The sequence below is a fragment of the Nannospalax galili genome, unplaced genomic scaffold (genome assembly GCF_000622305.1).
Source record: "Nannospalax galili isolate Female #2095 unplaced genomic scaffold, S.galili_v1.0 scaffold646, whole genome shotgun sequence".
In the NCBI taxonomy this organism is placed as follows: domain Eukaryota; kingdom Metazoa; phylum Chordata; class Mammalia; order Rodentia; family Spalacidae; genus Nannospalax; species Nannospalax galili.
The window spans coordinates 3,088,754-3,105,333 of NW_008355279.1; the positions used below are offsets into that span (position 1 = coordinate 3,088,754).

The 16,580-nt window shown below is 40.7% G+C and overlaps 1 protein-coding gene across 1 annotated transcript in view; it reads left to right on the top strand.

Annotated features, from left to right (window-relative positions):
• Ak9 (adenylate kinase 9) overlaps window positions 1-11,144 on the top strand; it is a 156,171-nt gene extending 145,027 nt beyond the window's left edge. The window contains exons 36-41 of the mRNA XM_008852452.3: window positions 3,935-4,131; window positions 5,406-5,575; window positions 6,213-6,311; window positions 8,472-8,574; window positions 10,063-10,177; window positions 10,816-11,144. Coding sequence (XP_008850674.1) covers window positions 3,935-4,131; window positions 5,406-5,575; window positions 6,213-6,311; window positions 8,472-8,574; window positions 10,063-10,177; window positions 10,816-11,018 — 887 coding nt within the window. The 3' untranslated portion in view covers window positions 11,019-11,144. The remainder of the gene's footprint in view (window positions 1-3,934; window positions 4,132-5,405; window positions 5,576-6,212; window positions 6,312-8,471; window positions 8,575-10,062; window positions 10,178-10,815) is intronic.
• Window positions 11,145-16,580: the final 5,436 nt, after the last annotated feature.

The window sequence follows — 16,580 nt, forward strand, 5'->3', positions numbered from 1 at the left end:
ATATGTGTATGTATGTATAGCCCAGACCCTGGAATGCATAGTAATCCTATACAATCAGCCTCCCAAGTGCTGGGAGTATAGGTATAAGCCACCATGCCACCCACAGTATTAGGCCTTTGACATACTTTGGGGGGGGTTGTTTGGTTTTTTGGCATTTGGGTTTTTGAGGTTTTTGAGACAGGGTCTCCCTATAACCTAAGCTGGCCTAGAACTCCCTATGTAGACCAGGCTGACCTTGAACTCACAGAGATCTGCCTGCCTCTGTTTTCTGAGCACTGGATTTAAAGGTGTGCACCACCACCACACCCGGCTTCTATTTCCAGTTTGTTTGTTTTTGTTTTGTTTTTTGGTTTTTTTTTTTTTTTTTTTTTTTTTTTGGTTTTTTTTTTTTTTTTTTTGTCTTTTTGAGATAAGGTGTAGCCGCAGCTGGCCTGGATTTGCTAATGGAGACCAGGATGGCCTTGAACTCAGAGATCCACCTGCCTCTGCCTCCTGAATGCTGGGATTAAAGGCTTGTGCCACCACACTATTTCCAGTTCTTAATGTTTGGGTATTGTTGCTTTGTTGTTGTTTTGGTATACTAGGGCTTGAACACAGGGCCTTGCACACATTAAGCAATCATACTTACCACTGAGCTATACCCTCAGCTATTTTATTCAGTTCTCATTGCTGTGGTAATGACCTGAGAGAACAATTTAGGGGAGGAAGGATTTATTTTGGCTCACAGTTTCAGAGGTTTGAGTCCGTTGTGTTGGCTCCATTGTTTCTGGGTTGTAGTGAGGCAGAGCATCATTATGGAGAGAATGTAGAAGAAGAAATTTTGTCACCTCATTGCAGCCAAGAAGCAGAGAGAAAGAAAGGGACTGGGGACCAAATGGAGCTTTTGGTATCCTGCCCCCCATGACTTATTTCATTGAAGTAGGCACCACCTCCAAAATAATGCCACCAGCCAGAGACCAAGTCTTCAAATACACATGAGGGACATTTCACATTCAAACCATAACATTCCATCCCTGGCCCCCAAAGGCTCATGGCCATCTCATACTGCAAAATACATTTATTCTAACTCTGAGAGCCTCCATTGTTCAAAAATTCAATTTCAAAGACCCCTCTGAGAGTCAAGGCAAATATTTTAAGATGCAATGGCACAAAGTAAAGATTCACATTCTTAAAGGGGTGGGAGATTAGCAAGGAAGGATCAGACCAAAGCAAAACTGAAAGCCAAAGAAGCAAACGCTAAATCCTACAGCACTATGTCCAGTATCAGGCATACAGCGTCATGATCGAAGCAAAAGCCTGTTTGTAGCCCACATGGCCTCTCTCCCAGGATGGCTCCATTCAGTGCCTGCAGCTTTCCCCAGCAAACCTTCCACATACCTGGCGTTCCTAATGTCCTGATAGCTCCATTGTGGCTTAGGTTTTTCCCTCACAGCCTCATGCAACGCTGTCTCAAGAGCTACCTGGAGAGATCTTGATATTGTCCCACATTGTCTGACTTCCCAGGCCTTCCTTTAAAATCTTGGTGAAGACTTCCATGTCTCCATAAGTTATGCTTTAGTCATACTTGAAATGTTAACAACGTGGATTTTCATTTATTTATTTATTGACTATTTGAGACAGGGGTTTGCTATGTAGCTCAGACTGGCCATGAACTTGCTATGTAGCCTGGGCTGGCCTCAGAATTCCTCCTCAGCCTCCTGAGTGCTAGGTTACTCATCTGCACCACTACACCCAGCAGGCAGCTTGCTTTTTTAAAGGAACAAGCTAAAAAAGGCAGGAAGATTAAGAGTGCCATCAAGACAGGACAGAGGCATAGCCCTTTGAAATTGTTTTAGTCTCCTTGGGCTACTAGAATAAAATATCCCAAGCTGAGTGGATTCAGTGACAGAAATTTATTGTCTCACAATTCAGGAGGCTAGAAATTCACAATCAAGGTGTTGGCTGGCCATGCTTTCTTTGAAGAATTTATGGGAGGAGCTGTGCCAAGTCTTTCTCTTTGCTTCCAGCTTAACCAACAATTCTTACAGACTCATCACTCCAAACTCTACACTCCAACATTCTTTGTGTTTTTCTATCGCTGTGTCATCACACTTAATTTTCCTCTGTGTCTGCATCCATCTCTGTCTCTATCCACAAATAATGCCACATTCATAGGTATTACAGATACTTCAGCAACTCCTTTGAGAAAATACAGTTGAGCCCAGAAAAATAAATTTTGTGACATTGATCACTTTTGCTCTATTCTTTTCATTAAAAGCAAACTATTAGGTCTAGTCCATTTACAGAGAAATGATTCACAAAGGAATAAACATCACAGGGAATGGATCTACACCACTGGAGCCATGGCAGAGCAGCCCAGCCTGTGGCCTGCAGTGATGCTCATGACACAATGACACAGTGAAGAAATTCATAATTAAGATTTATGCTCAGATGATTAGGGTAACTGGGACTATCTGGGGGCAAGAGTTTCATGTGGTGAATTTTATGTAGCAAATTTCAAAGTCATTTTGCCTTAAGGCAAGTAATATTACTCCAGAAACTTTCTCTGGACTCTGTGAAAAGTAAACAAAGATATTTAGGAGATCTATCCAGTTGGGATAGATCTCAATTGGGAGCTCTATCTCTAAATCTTCAGAGAGGACCAGAACCTAATGAAGTGGTCAGAATTCATAGCTATTATCCATTTTTATGGAGCTCAGCAGTAGAATTTAGGAGTCTAATTAATCTTTGTTGACTCAGTTGAGTCATAGATTTCACCATTTGGAAAATGTGGAATTCCAGTGTATACCCTAAGAATCTTGTAAGGAACAGTGCTGAGGCCATACTGACAGGCCTCTGCTTTCAAGAGGTCAATGGAGGATGACAGCTAATAAGCCAATGTTTTTCTATTCCTACCTCATTGAAGGCAGGTAATGATTGCTAGAATGCCCGTTAAGGTCAGAATTGTGGAGAGATTACATGTTAGAACATGCATGTGTATAATATACCCACTCACAAACATATATTTATGTACCCATTCACACAGACCTATGTATGTCTATATAACTATTGTATGCATATACATAAATTACTTATATATATATAAAATTATTATTTGTGGTCTGTATATAGTTGATAATTAGGACAAAAGTATTCATCAGAGATAAATGACTTGACTAAACTACATACATTTATAGCTACATGAATAAACTTATATATTTATAGTTTGTATATTTATACTGTAGAATACTATGCATAAGTTCAAAGAAATTAGGTGGCTTGGTGTGGTTGAATATGCTTGTAACCCAACACTCAGAAAATTGAGAGACAATGACCACAAGGTCAAGGCCAGCCTGGGATACATAGCATGTGTCTCTATAATGACAAAAAACAAACCCCACCCAAAAAAACTCAAAATAATTGGATCAGTTACGTAAACACAATATGGAAAAATATTACATACAGCAATTAACTGATAAAATCAAGTTGCAAAGTAACATGTACATGTAATAGCATAAATACACTACATGCAAAAGACGTGTAACTATGTACACATAAAGAAAAAATACTAAAAGGGATGTAAACCCAATAGTGATGACCTCTCAGGACAGGTAGGCCTTAGAGGGTGCAGGTTTGAAGTTACTCGTTACTTTGCTTGCTTATTATGGGACAGGGTCTCAATATGCAGCACAGGCTGGCCTGGAACTTGGAGCAATCCCTCTGCCTCAGCCTCCAGAACAGAGTACAGACCTTCACCACCACATGCTTCAGAGTGCTTTTCACTTCTTACTCTTCTGTTTATAGTGCTTTTAATTTTTACTCTGTTTTTGGAATCTTAAAGTGTGTAGTATTTATAGAATGGTGTCTGATTTAAATTATTTTAATTTTTCATCATTGTGTTCCCATGAAAACATAATAATAATAATAATAATAATAATTAATATGTTAATAACAGGAAAAGCTGCCTGCATTGACAAGTTATGTATCACACCGGAAGAGCTGGTTTCTCGCCTGGGAGAATTTGGACAGTTTTGCCCTGTCAGCCTGGCAGAATCCTATGAATTACTTGATTGTTCTGTAACTGACAGCTTGGAATTTGCAGCAGAGTTCAGGGGGCACTATTATAAAATGAGTTCTCAGGAAAAACTAAATGTAAGTTTGTTCCTCACTCCAAGTATTTACTAAGGAAAGAAAATGCATTGTTTTTGAACTTCATCAAATAAACAGATTGAGTACACCTGGGGGTGCTCAGAAACTTGGGATCAGGAACCCCAGAATTGGAACCTGACTTTGAGATCAGTGAGAAACTCAAAGAATAGCCCTGAGACTGGACCCCAGGATGTATTTAGAAACAGAAAAGCCATTTCCGGTCAGTGAGGGGCCTCAGGCAGTCTATCAGTTAGGGAAGGCAGTGGTGGGTCACTGCTCACCATCTTGCTGATAGAGGAGATGCAAAAAAGCATCAGGGCTTAACCTACAGACCGACAGGGGATTTCACTCAAGGGCTACAGGAGTAAAGCCCCAGTCAGTAGGAATGAAGTCAGAACTTGACTAATGCCTCCCGTACTTCAAAATATTATCACTAGAATTTCCCAGATACTGTATCCAGTTACCCTCAGCTTCACTGTATTGTTTAGGGATGATGAAAGGAAAAAACTCCATACATGTTCAGGTCAGAATCAAATTTTTTCTTGGAATATATTCAATCTGAATCTGAGGATGTGGAAGCCACAGGTTTAGAGCATGAACTGTTTATGTCCCTGGATTTGGTACGTCAGTTCTGATTTTTGATGTCCATGACTTGATAAAACGGTTTGTAACTTTAGACAATAACAAAAACTGATATGAACATTTTGTTTTCTTCTGAAGAATGAGAATTTGTACTTCTTTATTGGTGGCAGTATTTGCTTCTTCCTGCTTATATTGTGGTAGTCATAGAATTTTTAAAGCAGAAGTCATAGCTGGGCACAGTGGCACACACCTATAATCCCAGCATTTAAGAGGCAGACACAGGCGAATCTGTGAGTTCAAGGCTAGCCTCATCTACATATCAAGTTCCAAGCCAGCCAGGGCTACTTAGTGACATCCTGTCTCATGTTAAATATGATCTAGCCCACCTTCTCCATCTTACAGAGTGATTACCAATACTAGAGAACTTACCGCTGAAGAGCACAGACAGGCTGGCAGGTAGTCGGGGTCTCTCCAGTCCCTATTGAGTATGATCTTGAAAATATTATATTTTTGTACAAATGAATGAAAATATCTTTGATGTGACCGTTTGGGATTATTACCCTAAGGAACTATGGTAACTTCTCCCAGCTGACCGAAAGATAGAGCATTGCTAATGAAAGGGGAAAAGGAACAGGAGAGCCTCCACCAGCTTTTTGAGTTGTGTATCCTTGCTGCTGTACCCCTTTTCTTAACAGAAATTTCTGAAGAATCCAGAGCTGTATGTGCCTCCCTTGGCACCTCATCCACTCCCACCTGCTGACATGATCCCCAAAAGGCTGACACTGTCAGAGCTAAAGAGTCAATTCCCGAAGTGTGCTGAGCTCCAGGGCTACTGTCCAGTGACCTACCAGGACGGACATCAAAGGCAAGTCCTCACACTAATACAAGAATAGAACCATGTTCCTGTTCAGAGCAAGTGTCCATGTAACAGTCTTTTAAATTTTTTATATTTTTATTTTTACTTTTGGACTTTTTGAAACAAGGCCTCCCTGTCACCCCAGTTGGCCTAGAACTCACTATGTAGATCAGGCTGGCCTCGATCTTACAGATATCCACCTGCCTCTGCCTCCCGAGTTCTGGGATTAAAGGTGTACCCCACCATGCCCTTTTATTTTTTAAAGATTTGTTTTTATTTTCATTTATATGTATATATATACATCTGTGTGAGTGTATGCAATATCCATGTGGGTGCTCATAGAGGCCAGAACAGGATGTTGAGTCTCCTGGAGCTGGAATTACAGGAGGTTGTGAGTCACCTGACATGGGTGCCGGAATCCAAACTCATTCATCAGGACAAGTAGCAAGTGCTCTTAACTGCTGAGCCACCTCTCCAGCCCGGGTGGAACAGTCTTAACATGACAGTTATTTGAGGAAATGTTCTCTTTCTTCCTTGAGCTGCACAAATGGAAAAATAAAACTTTTCTGACATTTTATTTATACAATACTGTAAATTAAATACACAATAGGTTGGTTTTTGTTTTGTTTTGTTTTTGATCTTTCAGATATGAAGCCTTAGTACCTGGTAACATCAAGTATGCTGCAGAGTATCGTAATCGTATTTATATTTGTGAGAATGAAGAAAAACTCCAGAAATTTTTGAGGTGAGATTATTCACTGTCATAAATATTTATAAAATATCTCTGTGTACACACACACACACACACACACACACACACACACACAGACATAAAGTTGTGAATTAGGATTTTTTTCTGTCCCCAAATTTGAGGCTCCAGGATGTAGGATAGATTGTAAATAGCCTAAGCTGCCCTAAGGGTGGTGAAGGGCCTAGCACACTCTGCCATAACTGAATTGTGAGGACCAAGAATGAAGTGGATCAAGGGCCAGAGTCCGAGCAGAGACTTACCAGCAGCCTGGCCCTGGAGATCCAGGAACTATAAGAATTCAGCGTGGATGGATTTGACAAGAATAAAGCAGAAGTGGGGCTAGAGGAGGTGCGTAGAGCAGAGTGCAGGTCAAAAACCCACCAAATAGCGTTTGGACTTGACCCTAGGGGTCATCAAGGATAATACTGCTTGGTTTTAAGCTAGGTCGTAGTAGAATCAAATTTGCTTAGGAGTAAGCCGCCCTAAGCAGGAATGTTTAGTTTGAAACCAAGAATGCCACTTATAGGCTGGTAGAGTAATCCTGAACATGTTCACCCTGAAAATGTCCTTTCTGCCCCCCCCCCAAACTCGTGCAGACTAGTGCACAAATGTCAGAGGAGCTTATGAGGAGATTGAGAAAGAAAAACCACAGAGTTGAAAAGGGAGGCAGGATGAGAGACTGGGGTAGAGGAGACAGAACCTCTGGGAAGCTCTGGGAGGTCAGCCCAGATGAGGACTGAAAGTCCCGGAAGACTGAGGTTGTGCCACTGGGGGTCCTGGCAAGCATAGCTGAGTAAAGTGTGAATGAGGGACCAAGACCTGTCTGTGGTCCACAGATTAGGGAGCTGACTGCAGCAGCCCGGAAGAAGGAGCCGAGGGAGAGAGTTTCGATGTGAAACAATAGAAACGGGGCACTGCTGCAAATGGCGCACCACAACGGGGCAAACGCTGCTCATCTGCCAGATGCTGCTGGTTTCCCAAGAAGCCAGAAACCAAATTTCTTTAAACATTCACTACTGATTCCAAGTTAAAAATAAAATGCCAAAAAAATAAAAAGAATTTTTATTGGATCAAATACCATGTGCAGACAGAACCTGTGCCATAGCTTGCCATTTCTAGTGAGGCTCATGTTTCAACAAGTTTAATTGTAAAAAGATGAGAGACGTTAATTCTGGAAGGGCTGAAGATTGAAGGCACAATGGTGGATTTTCTTTCGTTGTTAGTTTTCTTGGTTTTGTTTTTTCTTTCTTTTTTTTCTGTATTTGAGATGAAGTCTCACTCTGTAGCTCAGGCTAGCCTGGAATACGCTATGTAGCCCAGGTTGGCCTGCAGCTTCAGGCTATCCTGTCTCTGCCTCCTGACTGCTGGGATTACACGGTTACCACACTCAGCTTTTTGTTTGTTTGTTTGTTTAATGGGGGAATTGTGAGCATGTTTAAATGCAGGTGCATGAGAAGAATACAAAAAGAAAGTGCCGAAGACTTGAGAGAGAGAGAGAGAGAGAGAGAGAGAGAGAGACAGAGACAGAGAGACAGAGACAGAGACAGAGACAGAGACAGAATGAGAGAGAGAGATGTTACATTGAGAAGCCTGACGAGAGAGTGCAGTAGGAGTCAGAGTGTGGGAGGGGGGACTGTTCTTAGATGGAAGGGGCCACTACTGGAGAAGAGAACCCTGTATCAGGCTCTGTTGTGACCAGCATCTAAGGTAGAGGGCTGCATCCTGCTGGTTTCCACCCTGGCACAACAGAGCCTCTGTCTTGGGAATGAAGGTGACACTCACAGAATTCAAATTTTGAGAAGCGTGAAGAAAGATTTATATAGTTGCTGTGAAAAATAAGAAATCTGAGAATAGATGAGCGAGGCTGGGGACCCATCACCAGGCATAGTGACTCGTGCTTATAATCTCAGTACTAAGGAGCTGGAAGCAGAGGAGCCAGCCTGGGCTGCATGAGACCCTGTGCCGAATCACAAAACAGAAGAGACACCTAGGATCCCTAGTCTTCCCTCTTGCATAATTTCCTCCATTGAATAAATACTTAATGAGCTTTTTCTTGTATGTAAACCTTGTCTCTGTATATAAATCTGTGTATATCATTCTGTGCACAAGATGAGTAGATTGTGAGCGTGCAGCTAATGAACTTTGTGTTCTTAGGTTGCCGCTGCAATACTGGGACCAGAAGCTTGCACATAAACTTCCCCCGCTAAAGGAACCGATGCACCTTACTAGTCTCCCTTTGCCTGGCTATCTGGAACAGGTTCTGTTGCATGGCTTTCTCTGATTCATGTTGTAAGAATACAGTGACCTTTTCTTTCTAACAATAATTTTCACTTTGGTAACAGTGAAGTTCAAGATAGAGTTTTCTGTTTTGAAATTACACCGCTCTTCACCTACTTTATTTATGGGTAGTTGTTAAAATAAAATGTGTGAAAAGCCCCCACTCCTATTACTAATGCCTAAGTATCTTCCCCAAAGTTAAGAGAGAATAGGTTGTCATAAAATTGTCTATAGGCAAAACTTTATATATATATATATATATATATATTTGCTTAGTTCCTATTTTTTAATGTCAGTGTATAATTTTTGTTTTATAATTTTGAAATGTACAGTACCCTTGCAAAGACTGACACAGTTCTCAAAGGAGTTAAGTGGCAGTACCTGGACAGATGAACTCCAAAACCCATGTTCTGCCCCAAATTCAGTCTAACCTGTCTATTCAAGTCATATCTTACTCATCCAGATACAATTATTTTTTAAAGTAGTAAAATTTATCACTAGCCAATTATTAATTTTAAGTTGTAAAAATTTTTTTGGAATTATTATTTCTCTGTGTGTGCATAATAGGCGGTGGTGTGTGTAGGCCAAGAGTGTGTGCGGAGGTTAGAGGACAACTTTGTGGCGTTGGTTCTCTCCTTCCAACTTTATGTGGATTCCAGCGATCAAACTCAGGTCACCAGGCTTTCACAGAAACTGCCTTTACCCACTGAGCTACTTGCTAGCCTCTGAAAGCTAACTTTTTAATCTGCAAAATAAATGTCTAGGGTATAATTTCGTAGCTATGTCACAAGTTTTTAACCCCTATGTCTTTTTAAATTTACCTAGAAAGTTAGCTTTCAGTGGCATAGACCTGGGCTACACAGAAAGACCCTGTCTCAAAAAAAGAAAGTTAGAAAGAAAAAAGGTGGAGGAAGAAAGAAAAGAAAGTCAGTCTTACATATACCCAAATGCCAGGCAAGCTCATCCAGCAAGGATATTGTCATAAAGGCCTTATTTATCAAGAGGAGTCCTTAACCCTTTCAGCTCCAGGATCTTAACTGTAATGGCACCTCTGGTCTCTGGAATTCTTGTCATGTGGCCAAAGATCCCCAGAGTGGGAGACAGACTGACCAGCTCTGAGAATGCAAACAGAGATGAGTCAAGACCACTCAAAGCCCTGTGACCCCTTCTTTCTTTTTAAATATTATGTCATGGAAATGCTGAACATATAAAAATAGAGACCACTACTCAAAGAAGCTAAGGCATGCAGCCATCACCCAGCTGGTGCTAGGCCAATTTACATTTCATTTTTACTAATCAAATGTAGTTTGTGCTTCTTTCCTGTTGGCTAGGGGGTCATCTAGTCATCTTTATAAGCCCCAATCCCTGGAAGGCTATTTGAGGAAAAAAATAAGGCCTTTATCTATCTGCATTAAGAAAAGAACATCAACTCAAATATTCACTGATTTGAACTATTCCCTTCCTGCAGGGTACTGCAACTTCCCTAATCAAAGCAATGAATGCAGCAGGATGCTTGAAGCCCAAATTCCCCTTCCTGAGTGTGAGAAGATCTGTACTCCTTTATATAGCATTTCATCTCAAAGGTATGCCTTTTTAGTACTATGCCACTCTGAAGTAGCCTAACATCAGTTGTAGTGTGTGTGACAAATAGGATTGTTGAGCTGGGTTGATTGTTTGATTGAATGTGGGGCAACTTAAATACAAGGCAAATATCTTTATGAAAATATCAAAACCAAATTTCCAGCTTTAAAAGCAAGGACTATAGGCTGTACCTAGTGGCATAGGTGTGTAATCCCAGCTACCCAGGAGGCTAGGGAGGCAATAGCAAGTTCAAGGTCTGCTCTAGTTTAGCCTAGGCAACTTAGCGAGACCCTGTCTCAAAAGTAAACTTTTTTTTAAAAGAGTGGGGATGGGGATATAGCTCAGTGGTAAAGAACTTGCCTAGCATGTATGAGGCCCTAGGTTCAATCCCTAGCACTGTGAAAAAATGAATAAAATAAAATCAGAGACTAGAAATAATATAGTTAGCACTCAACAATCCATGCCCTAGAGAAAGGTGAATACAGATAATTATGGTCTAAAATAAGAGTTCTCTAATCTTATTTGGGAAGCAGCTTCTCTGTAGTGGTGCATTCTAGTCACACACCTAATTCTTTCTCTTTAATTTAATGACTTACTAACCTATCAGAAAACATTTAAAGCTCTGTGAAATTTTCTGCAGCATTTAACCCCAAAGGCTCTGAATATTCAAGAAAGAAGTATAAGAAGAAAATGGAGCAGTTTGTGGAGAGATGTGAACTCATAACATACCTGGCTACCAAGATGACCAGAAAATATAAAGAACCTCAGTTTAGAGCTATTGACTTTGATCATAAGTTACAGATATTTTTATCCCTCAGAAACATAGACCCAGTGAATGGATAGTTGACTTAGGGTACCACAATGCAAATATCAAGCATTCCATCCAAGGGATAGAAGTGCATTTCCCTCCTGCTTGAGGTTGCCTGGTTACCAGGCCTCAGGTGAACTGGGAGGCCTACCATTCAGAAAGAGCACCCTCTATATGCGAAAGTGTTGATATAGTTTTCAAGTGCATTGCCTTTTTATTCATTTTGATGCTTTAACAAAATATGCATTTCATTTAGGATATTTAAATAACTTGATCTGTTTCCCTTTTAAGTGTTTTCAGTAGAAAATTAGTCTCTGTTAAAGAAAATTACTCATTAAATATAATAAAGCTTCAAGAAACAAAACTAACAGAAATCTTGCTCATAATCTTTACATAAGGAACTATTTGTAAATTTTGTGAACATAAGACACTGTCATTTTTCCCAACAAAATAATTTTGTGGTAACTAACTAGCTGCCGCTTTTCTTTCTTAAGTATTCACTGACACATGGTTTATATATCGTTTTATAATTAGAAATCACTCAGAGTTCTAAGAAAGAAGAAATCCATTCTTTTATGACATTTGTCAAAAAGTATAAGTCAGAAAAAATGACGCTGACTTATACTTTTTGACAGATCTGACTTCAACTCTAGGCAATATCTATGCCTTAAATTGAATAAAAATATGAAAGACAAAAAGTTAGAGGAACACTTGACTAAGTTGAATTTGAATGAGTTTTAAAAATAAGATCAATTTTTCTAGCAGCAGTATAAAATATCTAGAATGATAAACAGTAAAACTGGCTTTCTGAAAATTTAAATATGGGAGCTGAAGAGATGGGTTAGCAATTAGGAGCACAGGTTGCTCTTACAGCACCCACATCAGGCAGCTCATAACTTCCTGTAACTCCAGCTCCAGGGAATCTGTGCCCTGTTCTGGCCTCTGCAAACATCCAACCCCACATACACTTAATTAAAAATAATAAAATAAATCTTTTTAAAAATGTGTCTGTCCATTGGCTGTGTAACCTTAAGCAAATCTCAAATTCAGAGTCTTGGTTTCTTAATCTCTAAAGTGAGTGGTTTAATTTTTTTGATCCCTATAATTTCAATATTTCTAATTAAAACCCAAATTATATATATCTTTTGTATGATGTATTTCATAAAAAAGTTTTTTAAATAATAGCTAGAATCTGGGACTAGGGACATAACTCCATTGGTGGAGTCCTTGTCTAGCATGCAGTAGGCTCCATCCCCAGTTCCACATATTAAAACCAGGTATGTTGGCACATATATGTGATCACTTGGGAAGTGGAGACAGGAAGATCAGAAGTTCAAGGTCACCCTCAGCCACATAGCAACATAGCAAGTTAAGAGCCAGCCTGGGCTACATGAGTCCCTGTTTCAAAAAAAAAAAAAAAAGGTAGAAGCCTATTATCGAAGTTAGGATAATTCCCTGCAGCCTTTTAGACAACTTGGAATTAACTACAAAGTTTTGCTAGAGATTTAAGTACCCACTCATTCCATTCAAGTTCAGTACGTTCTTTTTTTTTTAGACAGGGTCTCCCTGTAGCCCCAGCTAGCCTGAAAGTCACTATGTAGACCAGGTTGAAATCTACCTTGTCTCTGCCTCCCAAGTGCTAGTATTAAAAGCATGTGCCACCCTGCACTCATCCACTATCTTAATAGTTATAATTTGCTATCTTCCCACTACTAGATTACATTTTACTGGCTTTTTCATTCCTTGCAAGATTTCAGCATCCCCTGATCTCTTCAGCCTAGGTATAACAGTTTCCTTTAGCAATTAAGCACTCTACTTTTTGAAGGGCAGCAGCTACTGCAGAATGTCTCTAAGTATTTCTTGGGGCCTCCAAGAAGTACCTCACATGCTTCAGAGCACACCCATACCCTCTGGACATCACCCACCTGGGCATCATATTCTCTAATTCGGCTTCTACTAGGTCTCACTGAACCCATGGTTGGAGTTGTTCCAAAAGAAACAGCAGGAACATTCATTCCCTCGGCAGTGCCTCAAGCCATCCCAGATGGAGCCAGTTTGGATTCCAAAGAAAGAAGCACCAAATGCCATGGTGATGGTCCAAACATTTGTTAAGAGAACTTACAGAAGTGATAATGGGACAAGGGATGCTCTACAGAAGTGTGTACGCATTGAGGGGATCAGATATAAGTTTATATGAAGGTGTAAGGAGTTTGGCTTAGGGTTGGGTGAATTTCAGGGTTTAGAGCAAATACCTAAACAACTTTACAGTGTTAGGCTGGTGTTCAATTCTGCCGGGGAAATGTGCTGCTGGACCAATCACAGAGTTAAGGCACTCTGTATTTCTCTTTGGGGACAGAGAAAAAAGTAGGGGGACGTGGGAGATCCTGTATACAGCTTCTCTATAAGATTTCCATGATCCCAAAGATATTGTCTTGTGAGTTTTACACCTCAGATGCCACCGTTTTGGAGCTGCTGAGCACAGAAGTGAGCCAAATGCCCCCTCTCTTCTTAATAAGAGGAAAGTCCCTGAGCAGAGCCAGGGGGCCAAATGTCACACTTCCCTTTTTGTATCCCTCTCTACAAGGTTGTATCCTCTGAGTGAATCAACAATGTGTAGGGGATAAGAACAGTAGGGTACCGAATTTCCAAAAATAGGTTATAGCTCTTGAGAGGGCGGGTCCCTGACACTCAGGTGCAAATGCAGTTGTTTACATGCGGGGGTTTATTTAAAAGAGCTGCAGACAGGGCTACCACATCCAGACTATTCACGACGACGTGTCAGATAGTCACTACTTAACATGCATCATCTTATCAAATTCCTACACACTACATTTAAATTTTATTTTAGTTTTACTTTATGTGCATGCATTTTGCATATGTGCCTGGTGCCCATGGAGGCCAGAAGAGGGAGTATTATATAGGATTGCCCTCTGACACACAGATGATTCCCAAACTTGGTTGTTCCTGCTTGCCTAACTTCATCACAGCTGAGCTTGTTAACTCTTTACATCCCAACAAGGAAGATAGGGGCAGGAAGAGTCTCTCTCCTGAGAGTTCAGAGTTCAGGCACACCTCCTAAGCAACCAGTTCTTCCCTAGTTGCACATGGACTGGGGGAGGGGTTAAGGGTATATAGGCTGGGGAAGCTTAGAGGAGGCTCTCTTGGCATTTTATGAAGCTGGGGGGAAGCCACCATCCGTGCTTGGATGAAGACTTTCCAGTACGGCCTTAGGAGGAGAGCACTCACACTTCTGTAAGCAAACCCAATAAACTCACAAAAGAAAAAATGCAACTAGTGACCAACATGTACAATCACGTTTGATCTCCCTGTTAAGATTATAGCTATGGATGCTTTTCTGTCATTTTGGCGGGGGCAGAGGTTGTTTCTACTTTTATAAAGGAGACCTGGGCAAAGAAAGATTCATCTTCAAAGCTTGAGACTCCCTATTTCAGGGATGGTTCCTAAGAATTCTTAGGAGAGGCAACATCTGAATTAAATAACCCATCAGAATCAAGACAGGTAAAATTGTGGGGGGGGGGTGTCAAAATAGAGATTTTAACCAGGAAGAGAAAGGTATCCTGAGGATCAGTATTCATCAACTTGTATGTCAGGCATGCTGAGGACTGCTTAGTACCTGAGCAAATGTATATCAGGAATATTCTCAAGGGCTCTACCAGTCTACAATAGTATTTTTAAGGTAGATATATCCTACTTAGGTGAAATGCAAGAGATGGGGGCCTGGAAGGAGGGTAATACCGAGTTAGTGCAAAGGAGGAGGACAAGGAGAAAGAAGAAAAGCAAGAGGAGGAGGAGGAGGAGGAACAGTGGGAGGAGGAGGAAGAGGGAACTGAAGAGGGGGAGGGGGAGGGGAGGGGGAGGAAAAGAAGGTCTATAAAGATGCCCTAGTGCCACTGAAGAGTGGTTATTCTCCTTGTGTTGCTCTCCGTTTCTGTTACTCTATGGTTTCTTTCAGCAGTGTGGTTTCAGATGCCTTCATTATGAAAAAGGACTTCCACCAGGCTTTACTTGCCAACTGATGATGACCCTTTCCTTCCTCCAATCTCCTCTGAGGTTCTCCATTGATCCAATATATCCAGAGGCCAGAAGAGCTCTGTTGCTAAAGACCTTGATTCCCTGAAGCCTTCCAATGGGGGGGGGGCAGAAAGATTGGGATTAATCGACTTAGAAGAGAAAAAGCTTTTTTTGAAGAAGAAGCGTTTCATTACAGCATTAACATATTCAATAACAATTTCCAGAGCAAAGATGCATCTCTCAAAATTGGCTGTAAATGTAAGACCATAGAGTTGGCCCAGATAAACCAATTTATTTTTACTCTTAAGGCCATTTGAGGATCTGTCCTTCAGGGGTCACATGGGCTTGAGAGGAACCTCTCTGGCTCCTTTCTTTTGCCAGTTCCATCTATGTGAAGATAAGTCAAACGTCCTGCTCGACCATGACTTGCTTCGCTTGGAAGCAGGGAGGAAATGTTTTCTCTTTATAGACTGGACACTGGTTTAAGTCCATCTGGTGGGATCTCCATGACCTCCTTGATCAAGAGGACAGTTGACTCACTGCAATTACAGGACATTTTGAGAGATGCTCATAGTCCCCTGGAATTTAGTCCACCTAGAAGGGCAAGGAGCAAAAACTGTCCTTTATGTCCCTCTGACCAAATTTATATAGGCCTCAAAGTATGGCTTTTAAACATCCAAGAAGGTTAGTTCCACCAGTCTTGTACTTTTAATTACTATGTTCCATGTAGATAAATCTTGGGCAAAGACCAAACCTTCTCAGATAAACCTTCCCTAGGTATAGATTACATTCCTTGAGCTAGTTATATGTATAATTTGTCAGTAGGTTGTTCGATTAATATGGTTTCTTCTGATTTTTTTTTAAACTAGCTAGGCATTATTTATCTCCCATATTGTCTAACCCTTCCTCCATGGTTTCCCCATTTAAAGTACCCCCATTTTCCCCATTTCTCCCTTAATAATACCCTTCTCCTGTGGTCCCACCTCTCTTGAGCTCTTTCTTTTCCTTTATCCCCCAGGTTCCTTGTATACCCTTTTCCCCCACCCCCCTTAAAATAACCCCATTTTTATCCATATCTCCCTTACTGAAACCTGTTTCCTACTGTTCTTCTCTTTCATATTCTTTCTTTTCCTGTATCGCCCTGATTCCTTTTCATTATCCTGGTTCCTGTAGTTATGTCTGGACACATATTCACTTATCAGGATTTGGTGCTAGGATCCACATATGAAGGAGAACATATGTCCTTTTATTTTTCCTTTGAGTCTGTGTTACTTCACTTAGTATAACAGTTTCTAGTTCCATCCATTTACCTGCAAATTTCATGATTTCATCTTTCTTTACTACTGAGTAAAACTCCATTGTATAAACGAGTCACATTTTCATTATCCATTTGTCAGTTGAGGGACACTTAGGTTGCTTCCATTAACGAGTCACTTATCCATTTGTCAGTTGAGGGACACTTAGGTTGCTTCCATCTCTTAGCTATTGTGAAAAGAGCAGCAAAAAACATGGATGTACAAGTGTCTCTGCAATAGGATGAGTTCTTTGGGTATAGGGTATATGCC